Source organism: Rhinopithecus bieti, unplaced genomic scaffold (genome assembly GCF_001698545.2).
Source record: "Rhinopithecus bieti isolate Rb0 unplaced genomic scaffold, ASM169854v2 scaffold_9670, whole genome shotgun sequence".
Taxonomy (NCBI): Eukaryota; Metazoa; Chordata; class Mammalia; order Primates; family Cercopithecidae; genus Rhinopithecus; species Rhinopithecus bieti.
Genome location: NW_016806180.1, coordinates 1,203,908 through 1,228,382, shown reverse-complemented (window position 1 = coordinate 1,228,382; position 24,475 = coordinate 1,203,908). Strand labels below are relative to the sequence as shown.

The 24,475-nt window shown below is 46.4% G+C and overlaps 1 protein-coding gene across 1 annotated transcript in view; it reads right to left on the bottom strand.

Annotated features, from left to right (window-relative positions):
* DDX50 (DExD-box helicase 50) overlaps positions 1-2,814 on the bottom strand; it is a 43,816-nt gene extending 41,002 nt beyond the window's left edge. Inside the window, exons 1-2 of the mRNA XM_017875003.1 lie at positions 2,706-2,814; positions 2,040-2,336 (exon numbers count right to left, since the gene is read on the bottom strand). Coding sequence (XP_017730492.1) covers positions 2,040-2,228 — 189 coding nt within the window. The 5' untranslated portion in view covers positions 2,229-2,336; positions 2,706-2,814. The remainder of the gene's footprint in view (positions 1-2,039; positions 2,337-2,705) is intronic.
* Between the last annotated feature and the right edge of the window lie 21,661 nt (positions 2,815-24,475).

Below are 24,475 nucleotides of genomic sequence, written 5' to 3'. Positions count from 1 at the left end.
AAAAAAAAAAAAAAAAAAAAAAGAAACAAACAAACAAACAAAAAATAAATAATACACTGTCATTGTAGAAACTTTTGAAACTGGCAGGGCCCAGTGGTTTATATCTGTAATCCCAGCACTTTGGGAGGCCAAAAGTGGTCTCATCAAGCGGCTGGATCACTTGAGCCCAGGAGTTCAAGACCAGTCTGGGCAGCACAGTGAATGAAACACCATCTCTCCTAAAAATACACAAATTAGCCAGGCGTGGTGGTACATGCCTATAGTCCCAGCTACTCAGGAGGCTGAGGTGAGAGGATCACCAGGAAGGATGAGGCTGCAGCAGTAGCCATGATCGCACCACTGCACTCCATCCTAGGTGACAGAGTGAGACCTCATCTCAAAAAAACAAAAAAAAAGAAAAGAAACTTTAATAACTACAGAGGAAAGAAAAACAAATTTAAAAGTTATTTATAATTCACTCAGCTAAAGCCACATTTGAAACATACTCCTCCAATCTTCACTCTATGCACATATAATTTTTTAAACAGAAATAAAATCACACTGTACATACCATTTCATAATCTTTTTTTGTTATTGTTGTTTTTGAGATGGAGTTTCGCTCGTATTGCCCAGGCTGGAATGCAGTGGTACGATCTTGGCTCACTGCAACCTCCGCTTCCCAGGTTCAAGCAATTCTCCTGCCTCAGCCTCCCAAGTAGCTGGGATTACAGGCATGTGCCACCACACCCAACTAATTTTTTTTTATTTAGTAGAGACGGGGTTTCACCCTGTTGGTCAGGATGGTCTTGGAACTCCTGACCTCAGGTGATCCACCTGCCTCAGCCTCCCAAAGTGCTGGGATTACAAGCGTGAGCCACCACGCCCATCCTATTTTTATCTTTTAACAAGATACAGTGACCACCTTTTCTATTGTAGACCCTTTGGGATAACTGTATTCTATTATATAACTATTGTATGTTTTATTTAAACCAATTGTCTACTATCAGACATTTAGGATGCTTAAATATTTGCTATTATCAACAATATTACTGTGATAAGAGTACTTATTCATAAAGCTCTGCACACCTCTTGATCATCTCCTTAGGATAAATTCCTTTAAGTAGAATTCCTAAACTCTCATGTGATCTAAAGAAAATAATAAACTGTTAAACCTATTATAATACAGATTTTACCAAGCAAAATCCCACCAAAGTGAGAAGCAAGCCATACATTCCACTGTTAGCAATAGAGATTTAAAGGACATTATTTAGATCAACAAACACATGTGCTTCCTGACAAACAGCAAATTCACAAATTAAAAAAAAAAAGTCAAAAGTCATAAGACAAGGATTCAACATCTTTTCCCAACACTCCCCAAAGATTAGGCATTAAGCTCAAATGTATATCAGCAATTATCATATTTAAAGAATATAAAGAATTACTAATTATCGGCCCAGGGTAGTGCCTCACACCTGTAATCCCAGCACTTTCGGAAGCCGAGGCAGGTGGATCACTTTGAGGTCAGGAGTTCAAGACCAGCCTAACCAACATGGAGAAACACCAACTCTACTAAAAATACAAAAATTAGCCAGGCATGGTGGTGTCTGCCTGTAATCTCAGCAACTCAAGAGGTTGAGTCAGGAGAATCGCTTGAACCCAGGAGGCAGAGGTTGCCATGAGCCGAGATTGTGCCACTCCACTCCAGCCTGGGGAACAGAGTGAGACTCTGACTCAAAAAAAAAAAAAAAAAAAAAAGAAAAGAAATTCAAGTAGGTGACCATCAAGCAATTCAGAATAACTTTAGGAACCCAAATGTACAGAAAAGGTTTAAATTAGACTATTTCTCCCACCAGGCCCCAAGAAAAAAGTCATACAATGAAATAAACAAGGGCCAAAGGAAAAAAGACTCAGACTTCATCTGTACAGACTCTCTAGTGTAACTAAAAGTACTAGACACTAATCAAGAAATATTATATAATCAATTATAATTAGCCTTAAAAAAATCAAATCAACCTATAGTTCAAGTATAACGTCAAATGCAAAATAAAAAGCATCCATACCTCCTCTAGTTTATTATCACTTGATTTATGAGTAGAACTATCTAAGGATGATACTCGCTTTGATTTTTTTTCATATTCATCAATATCTCCATTTGGTAGATCTTTTCTTCTTGACTTATGAGATTTAGAGAACTCATCTGAAAGTCTATTAAATCCTTCTTCAGTGTCTCCATTTAGCTTCTCTTTCATTTTAGTTTTTTTGGCCTTGGGAGCATCCAGGTCATCTGTAACACCATTTTCTCTTGTTTCTGATTTCTCATCTGAGTCATAATGGTGCCTTGACTTCCTTCTGTCACTCTGTGAACAAACAAAGTAGCAATGACAAGATGGTCAGAGGTTTTCTTTTAAGACTCTAGAGAAGTTAGCGTATGACTCCCCCACCAGTTCAGTTCAATCTACAGTTACTTTGAAAACCTACCTGGTAAAAATCCAGACTGGTCACTAATGCCAAGCTCTAAGCCTCAACTATTGCTAACTCTCTCATCCCATTCCTAGCATTCTCAAGACTCAGCCTCTAGCCCTTCTCTAATCCCTTCGTAAGATTTAAGAAAATTAAAACGGTTTCTCCTTAGGGAAAGAAAGACAACCCCAGAACTATAAATACTAAACAAACAAAAACTTGCAACATTTCCAAGAGAAAAAAATTAATACTTATTGAATACCTACCCAGCACTGTGTAATGTGTTTTCAGCTTATCTTGTTTAAATCTTCATAACAACCCTATAAGGGAAGTACAGGTCCATAATCCCTTATCCGAAATTGCGATATCCATAAAGCTCTGAAAACCGAAAGTTTTTTTGTAACTTATTTGGAGGCAAAACCTTACCTCAACTCATTTGATGGCAAAATTTAACTTGAACTAATGTGAGGCTCTTTATAGTCTTTATTTATCCCACTTAGTATGACTATTCATATTTAATATTAAGGTGTTTGATTACAGGTTTTGGGCCCCAAACCCTATCTGGGTGTTACCCTTCTAAAAATCCCCAGAATTCTGAATTCCAAAATACAACTAGTTCCAAGGATTTTGGATAAGGGATAGTGAACCTGTATTACCTTTGCCATTTTATTTATTTATTTTTGAGATAAGAGTTTTGCTCTGTCACCCAGGCTGGAGTGCAGTGGCACAATCTTGGCTCACTGCAACCTCCGCCTCCCAGGTTCAAGTGATTCTCCTGCCTCTCAGCCTCCCAAGTAGCTGGGACAACAGGCGTACACCACCACCAGTAGAGATAGGGTTTCACCACGTTGGCCAGACTGGTCTCAAACTCCTGACCTCAGGTGATCCACCCGCTTCGGCCTCCCAAAGTGCTGGGATTACAGGCGAGAGCCACTGCGCCCAGCCACCTTTGCCATTTTACAGACAAGGAAACAGAAGTTCTAAGAGGGTTAAGCAACTTGTCAAAGATCCACATGTGGGATTTCCTGCAGCTCTAAGTACTAGAAATTGAATCTAGCACTGCCTGACTTGAAAGCCCATTCTCTTTTCACATTATACTTCCTCCCTGCACTTTGACAATTCACAGGTTAAAGGAAAACAAAACGAAACTATATAATTCATACAGAAGTCCAATTGTTATACTGTTATACCTCCATGGAATGACAGTAATCCCTGGAATTTTTTTTTACTTTTTTAATTTAGTTAGTTAAAAAAAAAAAAAGCACTATTCTGCAACTTCAATTTTAAAATGCCAAACTACTGGTCAGTGTTGTGATATTTACAGAACACAAGAAAGGATTTGGGAATTTAGGACTTTAGCCTGGTGGCTAGCTTTGGTGGCTCACGCCTATAATCCCAGCACTTTGGGAGGCCGAGGTTGGGCGGATCACCTGCGGTCAGGAGTTCGAGACCAGCCTGGCCAACATGGTGAAACCCCATATCTACTAAAAATACAAAAATTAGCTGGGCGTTATGGCGCACGCCTGTAATCTCAGCCACTCTCAAAAAAATGAATTACCTGGTCAAATGTTCAAAACAGATAGCAGTGACTAGTGACAGTAAAAACTACCACCACCAAAATGTTCACCATAACTTACACAACTTTTAGAGTTCTTTCACATATAATTTTCTCATCCATAAAATTGGAATTGCTATGAGAATTGAAAATGTGTGAAAATGCTTTGCAGTTGCACATTACATCATCTGATTGATCTACAGTTAATTGCACTAGCCCACATCTTTCCAAACCAATGGGTTCTACAGAAAAACAAGATTATTTATAGAGTCAGCCTTGGGGCTTGAATTGCTCCTGGGCCCTGCACTTCAGGGAGAAGTTGAAGCAAGGCAAAGTGAAACCTCTCGGTCCAAGCCCAGTAACATCTCAAGGTGATTAAATACATTATTCCACTTTAGACCCACAATGCTTGGCACTCTCCATTTACTTGGTTTCAGTTACACTTTATATTCCCTTCTTACCTCTATCTTCTTACCTCTACCACATATCTTCTTCAATGGTTCCTCTCCTTCCTCCTCCAGTGGATGCTCCTTGAGTATCTGTTTTCTATGTTCACTTTTATTACTATTTTCATGGCTCAACACGTACTTCCAGACTCCCTTCCTCACCTACATTCCAACTCTAAGAATCTAAGGACCAGCTCCATATCTCAACACATCCAAACCAAAGTTATCTTCATCTCAATACCAGACCACTATTCGTTTTTATTTTGTTTTCTGAGACAGGTCTTACACTATCTCCCAGGCTGGAGTGCAGTGGCTCAATCATGGTTCACTGTAGCCTCAACCTCCCTGGCTCAAGTGATCCTCCCACCTCAGCCTCCTGAGTAGCTAAGTCTACAGGCACGAGCTACAACGGCGGCTAATTTTTTTTTTCTTTTTTGAGACAGAGTTTCGCTCTTGTTGCCCAGACTGGAGTGCAATGGTGTGATCGTGGCTCTCTGCAACCTCTGCCTCCTGAATTCAAGCGATTCTCCTGCCTTAGTGTCCTGAGTAGCTGGGATTAACAGGTGCCTGCCACCATGCCTGGCTAATTTTTGTATTTTTAGTAGAGACGGGGTGTCACCATGTTGGCCAGGCTGGTCTCGAACTCCTGACCTCAGGTGATCCACCTGCCACAGCCTCCCAAAATGCTGGAATTACAGACGTGAGTCATTGCACCTGACCTTTTTTGGTATTTTTAGTAGAGATGGGGTTTCACCATGCTGGCTAGGATGGTCTCGATGTCCTGACCTCATGATCCACCCGCCTCAGCCTCCCAAAGTGCTGAGATTACAGGCGTGAGCCACCACGTCCGGCCTAATTTTTATATTTTTAGTAGAGACAGGGTTTCACCATGTTGGCCAGGCTGGTCTTGAACTCCTGACCTCAGGTGATCCGCCTGCCTCAGCCTCCCAAAGTGCTGGGATTACAGGCATGAGCCACCACGCCTGGCTAATTTTTTCATTTTTTGTAGAGACAGGGTCTCTACAAAACTCTACCTAAACTCCTGGGCTCACACAATCCTCCCATCTTAGTGTTCCAAAGTGCTAGGATTACAGGCATGAGCCACTGCGGCTAGCCACCAGACCAGTATTCTAATGCTCCATTTCTTTTAGTTGGTATTCCAATCCATTTCCAAATCTCTGGTTATCTTTCATAGTCAAAGGGCCGTCAACACATATTTCTGGAGAATTTACAATGTGAAAGCCACCAATTTACAACAATATAGTGAAACATAAGGATGGACAACAATTTGGTCATTTTCCTCAAGAACTTTTCGGAAATATGTGGCATAATATAGGAAAAACGAACTAATTTTACACTAGAAATGCATCAATAAGAATGTCAATCAAAGATGATAAAGATAGCCACTGAAACTAGGTAACTGTACACTAGGCGTCTGTTCAGGAAAGACATAACTAGGCTTGAGCAGGTGGACAGCGATTTGGATGCAAAAACAAGAATTTCAAAAGAAGCCTTCTTTTAAAAACATACCTCGCTTAGTTTTCTGCTTACACTCTAGGTAGCTTCAGTAGTCAAATCACAGAGCGAAAGTAGAATGGTGTGCCCGGAGTGGAAGAAGAGAGGAAGGAGAAGTGGGTGTTTAATGGGCACAGAGTTTCAGTCTGACAATGAAAAGTTCTGGAGATGGAATGCGGTGACAGCTGCAAAACGATGTAAATATACTTAAATGTCACAGAGCTGATATACCCTAGAAAATGTTAAAAATGATAAAATGTTGATGTATACTTTTAGCACAATAAAAGAAAAGTGTTAGCTGGAAGGCAAGTTTGCACCTACTGATAAGGTCAGAGAGGTAGATTCTGCTTTCTAGGCTATACACAAAAGTAAATCTCATTCTTTTGGTTGAATGCTCAGCCTCCGAAACGCCACCTTACCTCTTCAGCTGATTCTTTTTTCCAGGTCACATGTCTCAGAAATAATTTTAACTGGGCATTTTCAGCACCTTGTGTCCTCCTGAGCATTTCAGGATGTTTTTCCTTTTCCTATCTTTTTTTTTTTTTGGAGCCATGGGGTGCGGAGGAGGAAGACTAGCAACTCCTCTAGAGTCTCCTTGAGAGCAGGGGACCATTTTCTTTACTTATTTAGTTTAACCTCCTGGTGCCCAGCAAATAGTAGCATAATCAGGTTTAAAAACACCTGGGGATTGAAAGAAAAACCTGAAGACCGTTAAAGCTAACTTAATGAATGCAACCCACCCGATCTGCAATCACTGACAAATTCCTGGCAAGGGCTCACTGTGACACTTTTCCTTAAGCTCTACAGTTATTGAGGTTTGTAAACTAACGATCGCTTTCCCCAGGATTCTTGCACAGAGGGACAGGTGCCTGACCAGAAGCAACACATATCAAAGCAATCATTTGTTCTTAATCATCTCTAACAGGGCAATGAGAACGAAATACAGGCGGACACTGCTTCAGGAAGAAAGAACAGATTCAAGGTGATGGGAGCTTGAGTCGCCCATCTCTGAGATTCCGGCGCCAACGGGCAAGGGCTGAGGGAACACGCGGGGGGGAGGCCCAAAGCCAGGGCCATCCATCTTTATCCAGGTCCGGTGATGTGGAAGTGGAAACGGTCCTGAGCGACCTCAGAGGCCGGGCGACGCGAAGGGAGGCCCTCAGATGATCCGGCCCGTTCTGACAGGCCATCATGCAGGGACACTGAAGTCCCTCCCCGCCAAGCGCGCAGCCCAAAGGAGGCCGCGGCCCATGCTCAGCGCACTTTTGCCTCTCCTTCGTCTGGCTTCGGCTCCTCCAAGGGTGCTTCCCGAGCTCCATAATGTCCCCCCAGAGGATTCCCAGGATTACTGGCCACCGCCGCCTCCCTCTGGGCACAGTGGCCACAACCCACCTACGGCAGCGACAGGCGGTGAAAGAAGCGGGGCAGGCGGCGCCCGGCCTTGGCGTAGCGTCACTTCGGGACACGCACCCGCAACGGCGGGAAAAAATAACCCGGATACTCTCGGTTAAGTCCTTCCATTGCGCCGCAACCTTCTCAACCAATGAGTGTGAAAGATCAACTGTCCCACCCTTGTTATGAAGTGATTTGGTTCTAGAGTATAAAACACTGGCCAATCTCCATAAGGGAATCACGCACTGATTAGCATAAATAGTTCGGTTTATCTTCCCCTCCCCCACTCCGAACTGGTCTCCTCGGCCCCGCAGAGTCTTTTGGGGGCTTCCCAGTGTTCACTGCTGGGGCTGGGAAGCCCTTCAACGTCTGTAGACACTGTCCGGCGCGCGGTGGGCGGGTGCGTGGGCAGGCCCTCGCTGAGGCCAGTGGGCACCGCCACGCGCCGCCTTGCTATTTGCCGCCGGAAGCTGAAGCCCTCCGCCCCGCCCATTGCGGGGGAGATGTTAACGACCAACGGCTTAGCGCGAGGCCGCGGGCCTGGCGACGGTGGAGAGTGGCTTCGCGCGGTTTGCGGTGGGCCAGATGGGCAGGAGGTGTAGCCGGGAACGGACAGATGTCCGTCCCTGAAGTCTTAGGTTTTAATCGTGAAGTTGGTCACTGGTTCATTGTGATCCTTCTCACGCTGTCCATTTGACTTAAGAAGAACCCCGAGAAAGGAATGTAGTTGTCTGAAGTCCCACAGTCTGTTAGTGGCACAGTCAGGACCAGGGACTTCAGCTCCTGAAGCCATGATCAGTGTTTTCTCTGCCACATCACCCTGAAAACTTTGTTTTACAGTGTTTTAGAGAAGATCCTCCCATGAAACAACAGGAAAAACCCGAAGAAGCCTCACATTTTCTGCTAGCCGAAAGAGCCAAAATGTCTTCCACAGAGTATCTATTTGAAGTGAAGAAAAAAGGATTTAATTTTAGCGATGGGGATTAACTGCCCGTGAATCGCAACCTTACACAAAACTGAAACTTTTGATAATACGAAGCGTAACTTCCTTAGTGTGTTTGTATACCTTTGCTTACTATCACCGAGGCTAGCTAGTTGCCTTTTCACAGCCATTTCTTCATCTCTTCATGATCCTTTCAACCCACCTACTCAACCCAATGGAGACACAGGGCTACTTAGAAACCTCTTGATAACATCTAGCACACCGCCTTAAAACCTAAGCATCAAACTGTGTCCTAGCAAAATTACAAATTGTTAGGTGTTGTGGAGTTTGGGAATTGGTCCTGAACAGCTGGAACCACAAATGTTAAATCTGTGATTGCTTCAAGCCTTCTGCATAACTACGGCTTGGCCTGAAGGCAAGGGCTATATGTTTGCATGTAACTTTATGGATTCAATACTTACAAACACAAGGAGTGTTCAGTCATTGATGACGGAGAAATGCACCTCTCTTCCTAGGTTATTAGAATAGTTATGCATCTCTAGATCTGAGGTTTTCTACATCCTTTTGTCCTAATCCCTCCACTCCCAATTCTACCATAGTAGGGTCTTTATCGCCCTACAACAGGGTATGATGATGTGCATAAAAACACAGTGTAGATATGGCTAAGAATGCCGCACGTAAAACTGGGATAAAAGGAACAGAAGTTACTGTCCTGTGGTTGAAGATTAATAACAGATGAAGTAAAAGTTGAGCTCCTAAGCACTCTGGCATTCATTTGTTTGTCAGAGGTCCTAAGAGCAGACCTGAAAAAAGAAAGGAGTAGACTGTTCAAATCTCCCTATTCAAGTGATTAACAAGTATACGAGTGTTTCAGAATGACCTTCTGTGACTTGCAGCACTACAAACTCTGCCTTTCTAAGCCCTAAATTCACTGAACCAAATCTCTGGCTGCTGTCTGTGTCAGGTGGAAAGGGCAAGTATAAACTGATGTCAGTAATTTGACTAAGGAGTGGCTTAGCTGAAAACAATATGTACCACATTACACATGTGTTCTCTGGGGATATCATTTTGCCTCAATCAACTAGAAAACGTGGGAATGGGATGCAGGAATGGAGAACTTTGTTTTCTTCATATTTGCTCCCTCTGTAAATCTCAAGAGATTGTGTCTGATGAGATTTGGGGCTGGGGGGAGGCATACTGTGCATGAATAATTAAAATGCACAACAATTCAAAATACAATCTTATTAGAACATCTTTATTTTCCAAACATCTTACCGGAGTCACTGATACACTTTCTTTTACAATATTTAAGAATTGGGTGCTTCAATTGCTACTACTGTTACAAGGTCCTATAAAGATTTCCCTTGCCCTTTGCCTCAGCTTGTTTAAACTGACCATTAAGATATTAAAAGAAAAGGGCCTGGCGCGGTGACTCACGCCTGTAATCCCAGCACTTTGGGAGGCCAGGGCAGGCGGATCACCTGAGGTCAGGAGTTCCAAGACTAGCCTGACCAACATGGAGAAACCCCGTCTCTACTAAAAATAGAAAATTAGCCGGGCATGGTGGCACATGCCTGTAATTCCAGCTACTCTGGAGGCTGAGGCGGGAGAATCGCTTGAACCTTGGAGGTGAAGATTGCGGCAAGCCGTGATCAAGCCATTGCACTCCAGCCTGGGCTACAAGAGTGAAACTCTATCTCAAAATATATATATATATGTGTGTGTGTGTGTATATATGTGTATATATATGTGTATATACACACACATATATATATGATGACTATTTCCAAACTTGCCTCTCTCTAATCTTTTTAGAACTACAGGGCTAGATTAGTTTTACTCTGTAGTTAGAGAGTTGAAGGTAAAAGTCATCAAATAACCATTTTGCATCTGCACGTCAATCTTATGTGACAAGAGGAATTGAACCTTTTTTTTTTACTTTATCCCAAGCAGCTTTGTCATGAACCATCATTTTTAAATGCTGTGACATGGAAATAGTTTAAGGGGCAGTTAAAAACTGATTTAAGACACATTGGGGTCACAAAATAAGTGTTGAGTATAGAAAAGCAGAAAGAAAGTAAAGGCAAAGAGAATAGGAGGGAAGGAGGAGGGTATTTTTCCCATTGCCATGGGACCAAAACCAAATCAGTTCTAAAATCTTGTAGTAAAGTGAGGAGAGTAATGCTGGTAGCACAGGAAACTGGATCCGCTGATATAACAGCACCATGGAACTGAGGTGCTTACATTAGCTTGAGGTTTTGACAGCATTGGAAAAGAGACATCTTTGAGCACATTATCATATGTATATTTATGCGTGTATCTAGCTCCTAAATTCAGACTTTTAAATGATTTTTTAAGTGCTTAACCTTTAGTCTCATTTCTGTAGTCAATTACTTTCTGGATGTTTTGAATCAAGTAGTAGGAGAGAGGGTTTCAGAGTCATATCGGTCTTCCCAGAAGAGGGCACCATTATCCAAGTAATGTTTGGAAGCTGCTTGTGCTAAAGAGGAAAAAATGTTGCTAAGGTTTCAAAGGGGAGAAAGTCCTGTAACACACCAGCAAAGTAATCATGAATTTGTCTTTGATGCCCCCATTCTTGTTTCATGACATTCATGTCTGTCTTCCCCACCCCTGTTAAGCAATAGCCTGTTTTCCCAACACCCAAAAAGCCTTAGTAGCTGTAGATAGGTTCTCAAAATGCCATGGTTCCCAATCTTTTCCCTTCTACAGGCTCTTTCCATTGCTCTTCCTTATGGACTTGACACTTTGGTCTGGTGTGTGTGTGTGTGCGCACGTGCACGTATGCGCATGTGTGCGCACTGCTATATGAAAAAAGATCTGGGGCCAGGAGCGGTGACTCACGCCTATAATCCCAGCACTTTGGGAGGCCGAGGTGGGCAGTTCACCTGAGGTCAGGAGTTCGAGACCAGCCTGGTCAACATGGTGAAACTCCATCTCTAAGAAAATGTGAAAATTAGCTGGGCGTGGTGGCACTTGCCTATAATCCCAGCTACTTGGGAGGATGAGACAGGAGAATCACTTGAACTCAGGAGGTGGAGCTTGCAGTGAGCAGAGACTGCGCCACTGCACTCCAGCCTGGGTGACAGAGTGAGACTTCATCTCAAATAAATAAATAAATAAATAAATACTAAAAAATAAAGGAAACAAGAAAAAGGATTTGAGCCAAGCATGGTGGCTCACACCTGTATTCCCAGCATTTTGGGAGGCCAAAGCAGACAGATCACCTGAGGACGGGGCAGGAGTTCAAGACCAGCCTGGTTCAAGACCAGTCCCAGCACTTTGGGAGGCAGAGGCAGGCAGATCTCGAGGTCAGGAGTTCGAGACCATCCTGGCCAACATGGTGAAACCCCATCTCTACTAACAATACAAAGATTTGCTGAGCATGGTGGCACGTGCTTGTAGTCCCAGCTACTTGGGAGGCTGAGGCAGGAGAATCACGTGAATCGGAGGGTACAGTGAGCTGAGATCATGCCATTGCACTCCAGCCTGGGCAACACAGCGAGACTCTGAAAAAAAATAATAATAATAAAAAGAAGATTTGAAATTTTGTAACGTTTTGTCTGATAAATTGTATTTAGGGATAATCGATCCATGGTCATTATTCTAATCTAAGAATAAGATACAAACGCAGTTTAACCACCACAGCAGCATGGGATAGTGTTGCATTACTGAGCTGGTGTAATTTCAACTATTTGGAAAGGAATGATCTTTTAGCTAGCAAGGAGTTAGAGTAAGGCAAAGGAAATGAGTACAATTTCTATTAGAATTTTTGAAATAATGAAAATACTTTGCAAAAAACCTAGCTATGCTAGGGATTCCTAGGAGTCTGAAATCTCAGATGAGAGAGGATGAATGTTGTATGAATGTCTACAATAAGCCCATATTTTGCATATTTTATTCCTACTTATAAGCTATCAACTGAAAACCTGTTAGTTAAAGGCATAATACCTCCCCGTGGCATACCCGGATTTTGATGGCAGATACATCCTACAACCTTCCCAAAGGACTAAATCTGTAATGGAGGAATTCCAGACAACCTGACAAAAACAGGGGACCTGTATAGTGTGTCATGTATTTACCTATGAAGCAACTTTTGTTACTATAAAATATATTAAAATACATGCATATATATGTATATTAGTTACCTCCTGCATTGGGCACTTTTCTTTTTAAGACCTGAAGCCATTCCACAGCCGTGCCCGCAGTGGGGTTGCTTAAGCCTATATTGGGCACTTTTGATAGATCATCCCCAAGCCTCACCACAATCCCGTAAGGGAGACATCATCACTATCTCCCTTTTACAGACGAGAAAACCAATTCAGAGCAATCTGGTGACTTGCTCCATCACACAGCTACGAAGGATTTGGAATTGGAATTCAAACTTGTGTCCGACTCCTAAGCTTAGATCGTTAAGCTGCCTCAAGAAAACTGTTTTCTCGTTACAGAATAGACTGCATTAGGAAAGATAAATCAATAACTAAAGTTGTCACAAAAAGCAGTTATTACTGGGGAGAAAAATGCAGGTCAACTATTTCAGAGAATAATCTCCCATCTGTAATGTCTGTGTTATATGATGAGTTTCGTAGGATAAAATTTTACTGGTTTCATAATGAGCTTGATTCATTTAATATATTCATTTAAAACAGGCAGAGTGTCATAATGCATCCAGTGGCAAAATTAGATGGACTTCATTAGTTGCGCAACATGGCAAAAACCCATCTCCCAAAAAAACAAATAAAAAACCTTACAGTTGAAAGGATTCTTCAAAATCATATAGTTCAGCCAGCCAGTTAAACTAAGTTCTGGAAATTGCTCTGCAACATATCAGTAAAGGGATCACCAAGCCTCTGCTCAAATGCCCTAAACAATGGGAAATTCATTCTTTTCCAAAGCTGCCTACTTCATCTTCAGACAGCTTTGTCTAATAGAAAATTCTGCCAGGCACAGTGGCTCATACCTGTAATTCCAGCACTTTGGGAGGCCCAGGTGGGAGGATTGCTTGAGGACAGGAGTTCAAGAACAGCCTGGCCAACATAGTGAGATCCTGTCTCTACAAAAAATAAAATTAGACAAGCCTGGTGGCTTACGCCTATAGTCCCAGCTACTCGGGGGGCTAAAGTGGGAGGATCAGTTGAGTCCAACAGGTTGAGACTGCAGTGTGCTGTGATCACACCACTGTACTCCAGCCTGAGTGACAGAGACCCTGTCTCAAAAAAATTTTTTTTCTTTGTTAAAATACTTCTCTTAACCTCCATTCACTGGTGCTGATTCCATGCTGTAAGGCCCCCTAAAACAATACTCTCACCTCTACTTCCCCTACAAGTATTTTCTATTCCAGATTACCCACCTCTCTTGGTACTTGCAGCAGGGTTTACACTGTCTTTGTGACAACAATTAATCTTCTCAGAATGTCAGTCAGTTGGGGTCCACTGAAAACCAGTAGTCAAGAGTGAGTGGTCTGACCACTGCAAAAGAGAGCAGTGAATGTCATTTGCTCTTCCACAGGGACTGCACAACCTTCTCCAGTGCTGGGCTTCTCTCTGGACTTCATTGTTGTCAGTACGGTGAGAGTCAGACAGAGACACTCCAATTATTCAATCATTCATGCCCGTAATTCCAGCACTTTGGAAGCCGAGGCAGGTGAATCACGAGGTCAGGAGTTCGAGACTAGCCTGGTCAACATAGTGAAATCCCGTCTCTACTAAAAATACAAAAAGTTAGCCAGGCGTGGTGGTGCACACCTGTAATCCCAGCTACTCAGGAGGCTGAGGCAGGAGAATCACTTGAACTTGGGAGGCAGAGGTTACGTTAAACCGAGATTACACCAGTGCACTGCCACCCTGGCAGCAGTGCGAGACTCTGTCTCAAAAAAAAAAAAGAAAAGAAAAGAAAAGAAAAGAAAAAACATTCCCTCAATCATCTTCTTGACATGCTGAAACCAGTCTTGATTGCTCCATGTTCCCTAAACCCAAGAGAATTGACCATTCCACTACTTGGTCTGAACAGGTTTAACAGAAAAAATTCTAGGTCTTACCATGAGTGGAAATGGACCAAAATGCAGATGAATTGCTAAATGTCTACCAGACTCCTTCCACCTTTCTCTAAACCTCTCATTCAGAACCTCCCTTTTACTCCCAAGCCATTCGGTAACCATTCTGCTTGCCTTCTATCTCCACATTCTGTATCCACCGTCTGACTTCTCACTGCCATCTACAAATCACTTGAACTCAGGAGGTAGAGCTTGCAGTGAGCCGAGATGGCTCCACTGCACTCCAGCCTGGGTGACAGAGCTAGACGCCGTCCTTCAAAAAAAGAAAAAAAAAAAAAAAAGGGAAAAACATTCTGACTCTGCTTGTTGCTCTGGTTGCTAAATCTTTAAAAAAAAAAAAAGAAAAAAAAAAGAAGGCTTCGCGCGAAAAAAAAAGGAAAAAATGCGGTACAGTGTGCTCCATGCCTGTAAATCCCAGCACTTTGGGAGGCAGAGGCCAGGCCAAGATCTTCGAGGTCAGGAGTTCGAGGACCATCCTGGGGCCACATGGCTGAAACCCCATCTCTACTAAAATACAAAAATTAGAAAATTAGACAGCGATGGTGGCATGTGCTGTAATCCCAGCTACTTGGGAGACTGAGGCAAGAGAATCACTTGAACCAGGAGGCGGAGGTTGCAGTGAGCCGAGATCGTGACTCTGCACTCCAGCGCCTAGCGGACAAAGCAAGACTCTTGTCTCAAAAAAAAAAAAAAAAAAAAAAAAAAAAAAAAGGACAGTGTAATCCTCTATCAGTTCTGGTTGGTTGTTCACTTTAGGAGTTGGCAAGAGCATCAGGACGAGAAGGCAGAGCTGCAGAAGATCTGTGAGGAGCGGAACAACCTCTCCAGGAAATGGGCCTGCCACCCCAGCCCCAGTAAGAACCCCCATTCCCCTCGTCTGCAGCTGCAGGCACACCAGTCTACCCACCACGTCCCTCAGGCCCCAAACCTTCCTCCTTTTGGCAAAAGGAGGGTGGGCCATTTAGGAGCCCAGTCCACTGTTCACGGATGAGCTCTCAGGAAGCCAGGCCTCAGAAGGACCTAGGACTGATTTCTGCTAACCACATGGGGATGTCAGTCAGCTCTTAGTTAATTCATCAAGTACGTTCATTCCTAGTGACCAGGATACTCCTATTGCTTAGCTTCATATCCAGGGCCTTAGGGAACAGATGGGCAATGAGAGGATTGCTTGGTCAGCCTACAGTCAGGCCAGAGGGAGCGTGGCTGGTTTGAGAATGGAAGCCTGGCATGGTAGAGGTGCACTCACCGGCCTTGCGCAGCACAGCCCCCTTCCTTTCGAGGAACTGGCCACTGTATCTGCCAGAGTCCATCTGTCTGCTGCAGATGCTGATGGGATGCAGACCCTGGTAGTTCTGCTCCCCTCTGACTTGACAGCTCCCCTCCTTGGTGTCCCAGTCTAGACACATTGCTGTGGACACGTGGGCCTTGGGGTAGATCACACTGCGGATTGTAGAACTTGTCCATTTATGTGATTATTGCATTTTCAACAGTGGGTAGCTTTTTCTCCTTGAGTCAGGACTCATGGTTGCAAGTAACAGAAATCCAACTCAAAGTGGTTTAAGCAAAAGAAGCCATCAGGAATCGATCTCTGTCTCCTACTTCTGCTATCCTATCTACCTCACAGGTGGGTCTGGACCTTGCAGGGGCAAAACAGCACTCAACAAAAACACCTATCAGAGAAACAAAGTCCCTCTTCTTTCTGCATAGCTCCCAAGATCACCCGAGGTTGATTCTCTGCTACCGAGTACCCATGCCTGACATAAGCACCATGACCAAGGAGATGGGGCTCACGACCTCAGCACAGCCTGGGCTCAGGTCCAGCACTGCATATATTTGACCAGAAAAGGTCCACACATGGAGACCAAAATGAGAATCAGCTTGAAACACACTAGTGTATAGATGTGTGCAGCCTTAGAATTTTTCTCACAGTCTGGAAATTTGTAGAGTCTAGTACTATTAAGAAAATAGGCCAGGCGCAGTGGCTCACGCCTGTAATCCCATCACTTTGGGAGACTGAGGTAGGGCAGATCACCTGAGGTCAGGAGTTCGATACCATCCTGGCCAACATGGAGAAACCCCATCTCTACTAAAAATACAAAAATTAGCCAGGCATGGTGGCAGGCACCTGTAATCCCAGCTACTCAGGAGGCTGAGATAGCGGAATTACTTGAACCCAGGAGGTAGAGGTTGCAGTGAGCCGAGATTGTGCCATTGCACTCCAGCTGGGTGACAAAAGAATCAGTCTCAAAAAGTAGCTGGTCAAGGAATCTGATATATCTCGCGGGAATGTGGTCTGTTCACTCCCAGATGCAGGTGCTGTCCACTTGCCATCTCTCCTACACCCCTTACCTTTCTAGACTAGCCCATGGCCACTGCTCCCTCCCCTCCCACCCTCCGCCCTGCCTGCCACCGACTCAGCTGAGTGCCCTGTGCTGCTCTGGCCTGTCAACTTGCCGTGCTCTGGCCCCTGTTCCTCCCCAACCCCCAGGGAGTGAAGCAAGGCCCAGTGTCTGTCCCCATGCTCAGAGCATAGGCCAGCTGTGAGGGCATCCCAAGGGCACTCACCAGAAGCAGACGTGGAACAGAGGCTGGTGTGGAGCTGGCTTCTGGGGTTTGCAGCCAGTGTTTTCCTCTTTACATTGGATGGACTGCAAGGCAGTGTCATAGGTCCCCTCCTAGTGGACCATAGACCTTGAAACTGTGGATGGTCTCTGATCTTTAAAATGTATCATTGTGGCCGGGTGTGGTGGCTCATGCCTGTAGTCCCAGTGCTTTGGGAGGCCGAGGTGGGTGGATCACCTGAGGTCTGGAGTTCAAGACCAGCCTGACCAACATGGAGAAACCCCGTCTCTACTAAAAATATAAAATTAGCCAGGCATGGTGGAGTGTGCCTGTAATCCCAGCTACTAAGGAGGCTGAGGCAGGAGAATTGCTTGAACCTGGGAGGCGGAGGTTGCAGTGAGCCAAGATCGAGATTGCGCCATTGCACTCCAGCCTGAGCAACAAGAGTGAAACTCTTTCTCAAAAACAAAACAAAAAAAAAAATGTATTGTTGCACTTTGTAGCCACCTGGTGCTACTGGCTAACCTAGTTTCCGAATCCCAGTGTGAGCTGCCTGGTCACCATTCCCTCCCAGAGAGTGCTGTGGGTGTCACAGCATCAGTTGTATGCAAACCCAGACAGGGCTACATGAGGAGTTGCTTTTGTGCTCTCTCCCCTCTTCCCTTCTTCCTCTGGCAAGCCTATATTGGATGACAGAGATGACAAAGCCTCTTCACAGACCCTACATTAGCTTCAGGAACAGTTTTCCAGTTTCATTATCTTGGGAACATCTGGATTCTTCCTAAATTGTGTTTCCCAGAGTTCTTGTATGTTCAGTTTGCCATCTTTTACCTGGCTTCCCAAGGTCTGTCCATCTGGGCAGCCTCTTCTGGTCCTGTCAATCTGCTGGCCTATTTCCTATTTCTGTAGCCGGACCCAGAAGGGAAGGAGCTGCCTCCCAATCTTTAGTAAAAGCCACAGAGATTTTTCTAAATGCCCTGATGCTGTTTTCTAATCCCTCCCTTAGAATTCTAGCCTGTGTTTCCCAGATACCTGCCATTTTGTCACTTAGATTAGTCTAATCTGACAATAGTTCAGACTAATCTCAGTTTTTAAGAAAGACTCAGGCCAGGCTGGGCATGGTGGCTCACGCCTGTAATTCCAGCACTTTGGGAGGCCGAGGCAGGTGGAACACTTGAGGTCAGGAGTTCAAGACCAGCCAGGCCAATATGGTGAAACCCCGTCTCTAGTACAAGTGCAAGAAAATAAGCCGGGAGTGGTGTCAGGTGCCTGTCATCCCAGCTACTTGGGAAGCTGAGGCAGGAGAATCGCTTGAACCCAGGAAGCAGAGGTTGCAGTAAGCCGAGATTACCCCACTGCACTCCAGCCTAGGCAACTCAGCGAGACTCCATCTCAAACAAAAGGAAGGAAGGAAGGAAGGGAGGAAGGAAGAAAAGAAAGAGGCTCAGGTCTATAATCCCAGCACTTTGGAAGGCCGAGGCAGGCGGATCACTTGAGGTCAGGAGTTCAAGACCAGCCTGTGCGACATGGTGAAACCCTACCTCTACAAAAAATACAAAAATTAGCCAGGCATGATGGCACGCACCTGTAGTTCCAGCTACTTGGGAGGCTGAAGTGGGAGGATCACTTGAGCCCAGGAGGTCAAGGCTGCAGTGAGCCATGATTGCACCACTGCATTCCAGCCTGGGCAATAGAGCGAGACCCTATCGCCAAAAAAAGAGATTAGAGTGTTTCCCCAAATTGCGCAAACTTCTTCATTTTATTTGGTTTAATTCTGCCAATTTAGACCATGTTCAGTCCTGTCTCTTAAGTAAACAAAAGAATTCTTCTGACACTAACAAGAATGGAGCAAGAACAAATGGGTGTGCCCTCTGAGCCTGCTCCTTCCAGACAGCAGGCAGCAGAATGGAGGCTGGGGAGAAGCCTGCAGACTCAGGTTCCTGCTGGGGAGGGCGGTAGAGACTAGTGCAGAACAGGGCCAGGTCTTGGACTTCTGGCCTTAGGCCATCCTCTCGCCTCAGCCTCCCTCAAAGTTGTTTTGAGACCCTGCAGGCTAAACGTTGTGTTCTTGTGCCAGATGCAGTCCCAGGCTCAGCCTCAGCCCTCAGCAGATGGGAGCCAGTGTGATGAGGCGACTCTGGGATTGTACAGAGGCGGAAGGCATTTCAACAACTCATGTTCTGGATCTCCTCACAAGTCCGTTATCCTCACAAAGCTAGTCATGGGAGTCAGCCGTGTTAGGGATTCAGAGCCTCACACTCTCTCACTGCTGTGAAATGGCCTTTTTTTCCTTAGGTCCAAGCTGAAGATGGAAGATATAAAAGAAGTGAACCAGGCACTGAAGGTACTGGCTTGCTAGGAACCACTTCACTGTCAGCTTGCGCTGATGGCCTGTGTGCTCCTACGTTTAAGTATCTCAACAGTCAGGTGTGAGGGTGTGTGGCTGAGGCAGTGGTGGTGATGACGTATTTACAGAGAACCAAACGCTGCTCAGAAATGTGCCCCTCGGCTGAGGGCAATGCTGACAGGTGGCAGGGCCAAAGGTGAACCTAAGCCTTCTGACTCCAATTCTTCTGCCATCAGCTTTGAAAATAGGCCTCACGGATATTCTTAAAGGAGGAAGCAGGTGGCAGAGACGAGAGACCCGCGGATATCTTTTAACAGTGAAAAACAGGCTGGCTGGGCGCGGTGGCTCACGCTTGTAATCCCAGCACTTTGGGAGGCTGAGGCAGGCGGATCACCAGGTCAGGAGATAGAGACCACGGTGAAACCCCGTCTCTACTAAAAATACATAAAAGTTAGCTGGGCATGGTGGCGGGCGCCTGTAGTCCCAGCGACTCGGGATGCTTGAGGCAGGAGAATGGCTGTGGAACCGTGGGGAGGCGGGAGCCTTTGCAGTTGAGCCGGAGAATCGCGCCACTGCACTTGCAGCCGTGGCGTGGACAGAGCGAGACTCAGGTCTCAAAAAAAAAAAAAAAAGACGGCCGGGGCACGGGTGGCCTCAGCCTGTATCCAGGCATTTTGGAGCCGAGACGGAGCGGATCACGAGGTCGAGGAGATCGAGGACACGCTGGGCCTAACACTGGTTAAAACGCCCCGTCTCTACTAAAAAAATACGAAAAAACTATGCCGGGCGGAAGAGTGGGGTGGCGCGCCTGTAGTTCCCAGGCTACTCTACTCTGGAGGCTGAGGCAGGAGAATGGCGTGAACCCGAGAGGCGGGGCGTGCCGCGAACTCAGATACGCCCACTGCACTCCAGCCTGGGCGACAGAGCGAGACTCCGTCTCAAAAAAAAAAAAAGAAAGAAAAACAGGCCCATCTGTTGAAGTGAGGGCCAGAGGCCAGCCAACCCCACTGCAGTGCCCTGTGCCATTGCTAGGGACCACTCAAGCCAAGCCCAGAGTTGGGCCATGTTTGCACACCCTTGTGGAGAGGGCAGAATGGCACATTCCACTGAAGAGCAGAAGATTGCAGGTGGCCTGGTGCAGGTGCGGGTGCGAGTGCCAGGCTGAGCTGCAGGGAAGAGAGTATGGGAGAGGAGGCAGACATTCAGGGGCATGGTAGCCTGGCCTTCAAGATGGTCTTGCCTGCAGGAGCGTCCACCCTTCGGCCTCAGCTGTGCTATGGCAGCAATGCAAAAGCAGTCCCTTTCCACGCTCTTCCACGTGGTGCAGAGCAGGGACCCTAATGTCTCTGGGCATCTAACTTCCAAGTGCCAGGTCAGGGGCAGCAACTAACAGCAGCCTGGACTTCTAGGTAACATCAGTTTCACAGCATTAGAGGAAGGATAAAAATCATAAAACAGGACTCTAGAGCTGCCAGAGCTCTTTGATGTCAGGATGAATGTCCTGGGCACACACTGACAGCCCCAAGGGTATGTGACTCTAGCTCAGTCATGAGGATCTGTTTGTCAGCAAGAAAATCACATCCAGCAGATGCTAACAGGTCAGAAAAGTACCTCATGCCTTTGACTTCTATGCAACACTCCAGTCCCTAAGCCTGAATAAATCACAGGTGCTGCTTTTCCCTGAGAAAGCCTTCCCAAGGGCCACCTTTCAAAGCCTCGGCCGCCTCCCCTGTGGAATGGAGTCCATCTGCTCCCCAGGGCTGTTCAAGAATCAGGGTTTTGGCCCTCATGGAGAAGGGCTTCCTTAGGCCTGTGGGACACGGTGCCCACTGTCCATCACCTTCTGTCTCTCCACAGGGATCAGCGTCAGCAAGTGTGCCAGTCTCACTCAGATTTGGCCCTTCTCCCCCACCTGCCAGTTCAGCTAGTCACTTTGGCCAGTGTCTCCAGCAGGGTCTAGGGTTGCAGGCACTAGAAGCTCACTCTGCTTGCTTCAGCCAAAGGGAACTCATTGAAAGTGGGAGTGCACCTGAGTAAGCGGCTGCTGGAGACTGCCTTGAGGCCCCAGGGCAGCCTGCAGAGGCCAGGAGGTGGAGCTTGGAGCTAGGATGCAGGAATCCTGGCTGCGGCCAGACCAGGAAAGGGCCCCTTGATGACAGTGCTGTGAGGCCACATCTGATGGAGAAAAAACAGTGCCTCACTAGGAAACAGGTGCTATGAGGGACAATGAATGTAGCCAGAACACAGCTATCCACTCATCAGGGGCTTAGACAGAAAGTAGATTCTAGAATGTCCTTTCCTCTTCAGGGCCATGCCTGGCTGAAAGATGATGAAGCGATGCACTGTAGGCAGTGTGAAAAGGAGTTCTCCGTTTCCCGGAGAAATGTATGTGGGGGCTCCACCCACCCTCCCAGTGCCCTGAGTCATTGCCCGCTGAGATTCCTCTTTCTCTGGTTCCAGAAGCCCGCATCAGACCAGGCTCACTGCCTTGTGACTGTGCTCACTGGTTGATAGATGGGCAGCCCCGCCTCTCCTGCTTGCCTGTGCAGATGGCTTTCCATACTGGCAACCTCTTTCTGGGAGGCCTTGGCCAGTCATAGGCCCTTGGTCTCCAGCACATCCTTTCAGTGATTGACAATTAATTTTGGGGAGATGGGGCTCTTGTGTGCAGAGCTGCTCCAGGGGAGTGTCATTGAAAATTCTATGTGGCAGGACCAAAATCTGGCCCAACTTAGGCAAAAACAGAATCTATGGGGAACCTACAGGGCAGCAGGTCACCAAAAATCACTGGTGATCTAGGCAGGGTGCTTGCCCCTGCCTTTTAGGTTCTGGAAACAAGGTCCTGGGCTCACCTTTGGGTCCAGGGTTGACAGGGCCTTATTAACAGTCTCACCAAGACCAGCTGGGTACGGGAAGAGTTGGGTATAAGCAAAACTGGGAGCTAAAGGAAACACTACCAGTGCCACCTCCCTTCCTGCCACAGCCATATTCTGTCTATTCCCATCAATAGCCTACCTCTGTGGAAAAGAGGAAGACACAGCTACCTCCATCCCCACCCCACCACCCCCCCCCCAAGTTTCAGGCAGTGCCTCACAGTAAGCTCAGAGCTAGAAACCATGTCCTGAGGCTGCCTTTGAGATCACATGTGTCTGCAAGGCCTGGCTGTCCCCATCTGTGGAGTCACAGAAGCAGAGGCTGCACAGGTGCTCATCTCGGTGTCTTATTAGGACCCAGGGAACCTGTTTAGAAAGTGAAAGAACCACTCCCACCCCCTTGGAATGCAGCAAAGAGAATGAACCAGACTCTTCCTGTAACATGGACTAGCAGCTCACCGGCTTAGTGAAGTACAGCAAAAGTAAACTTTTGTCTTAAAAGACCCTTAGGCCAGGCGTGGTGGCTCACGCCTATAATGCCAACACTTTGGGAAGCCAAGGCGGGTGGATCACGAGGTCAGGAGTTCGAGACCAGCCTGGCCAAGATGGTGAAACCCCATCTCTACTAAAAAAAGAGAAAAACTAACCAGGCACGGTTGGCAGGCGCCTATAATCCCAGCTACTTGGGAGGCTGAGGCAGGAGAATCGCTTGAACCCAGGCAGCAGAGGTTGCAGTGAGCCGAGATTGCGCCACTGCACCCCAGCCTGGGTGACAGAGACTCAAAAAAAAAAAAAAAGACCCTTATGCATCCATCCTCAGGAACACAGCCTCACGGACAGTGCCAAACCCTGTGGGTCTCCAGGGGCCAACCAGGGACTTGGGAAATGTGTTATTTCCCAGGAGAATCAAAGGAAAAAATCAATTTCTTGCCCGGCCACTGGCACTCCAGAAGATAGTGTGCTGGAGCCAGAAGCTCTCACCTTTCCGTGATTTGTTCGGAATTAACTCCTCTGGATGGAAACTTCTGTCGTACTTGGTTACATCACGGCTCTGGTTCAGATATAACTTCATGATTTTGCTACTATCATTTTTCACTTTTCAAAGAATTTAACCTATTTTACAGCAGTTCAGTTCTGCTAGTGAGTTTTCCTCTCCCACCCCCCCTTCTAAAAACCTGATTTGTGCACAGCATTTGACACACATGGGGTCTGTCAGTGTGCCTTCTCTGCTTCAGTCAAGAGATCTGCCATTCCATGTCCTGTGACTACCTGTCGTTGGCCCCGCAATAAAATCATTTATTTTTCACTCTGGCACATGCAGAAGCCTGTGTCAACTTCTAAAGAGCCCACCACATCCTCACCTCCAGCCTCTACTGGAGGAGGCCTCAGCGCACCCCTTGTTCCCCAGCCCAGTGTGACCAGGAGGCTGCTGGTGCTGCCCTAGAGCCTGAAGGGCTGTGCCTGGTGAGCCAAGGGCAGTTTGCAGGGTCAGCCTGCCATCAACAGGCAGAGGAAGTGACCCCAAGCCTGTCACCAAAGTGCAAGAGTAGCTCACATAATTGGGAGTTTGATAGGTTACAGATAGAGACACCTGTGGAAAGGCACTTGCCAGGCAGCCATTTTTTACATTTCAAATGCAGTGCTAGGACTGGCTTCCAGTCCCTCCCTCAAAGGCTCCCCCTCCAAAGAGCCAATGTTAAGTCCAGACAGCCAGCAGTCAGTCTTCCATCCTTCACCTTCTATACATACACCTTGTCCTCGACCTTACCTTCCCTTTCCACCAAATCCAGGCCTCAGGATCCCACCCCTCCTCTGGGCTCTTCCCACGAAGCAGGCTCCTCCACGACCTGGTCAGCCCTGGTAGATGCTTGCATGGCAACCTCAACTGAGATTCCTCCTCTGCCACTCACTCCCTCAGACCGCTCTAAAGATGGAAAAGACGGGAGCTTGGGCAAGGCTCAAGGATTCACCCTCCATCCTATACAGCTTAGGACTGTGCAGCCAGACTTCAAGACGAGGTCTGCCCTGCTCCAAAGCATGTCCAAGCAGGTTTCCAACCCTATTAGGGAAGCACATTGGCAGCCCTCCCCTTCCCTCACCTCACCGTAGCAGCTGCATCTCATACAGGGCCAAACTTCCAGAAAAAACTGCCTATCACTCACTACCCCCAACTGGCATATATGACATCTGTGCCTTTTCTTTTTTTCTTTTTTTTTTTTTTGAGACGGAGTCTTGCTCTGTCGGCCAGGCTGGAGTGCAGTGGTGCGATCTCGGCTCACTGCAACCTCTGCCTCCTGGGTTCATGCCATTCTCCTGCCTCAGCCTCCTGAGTA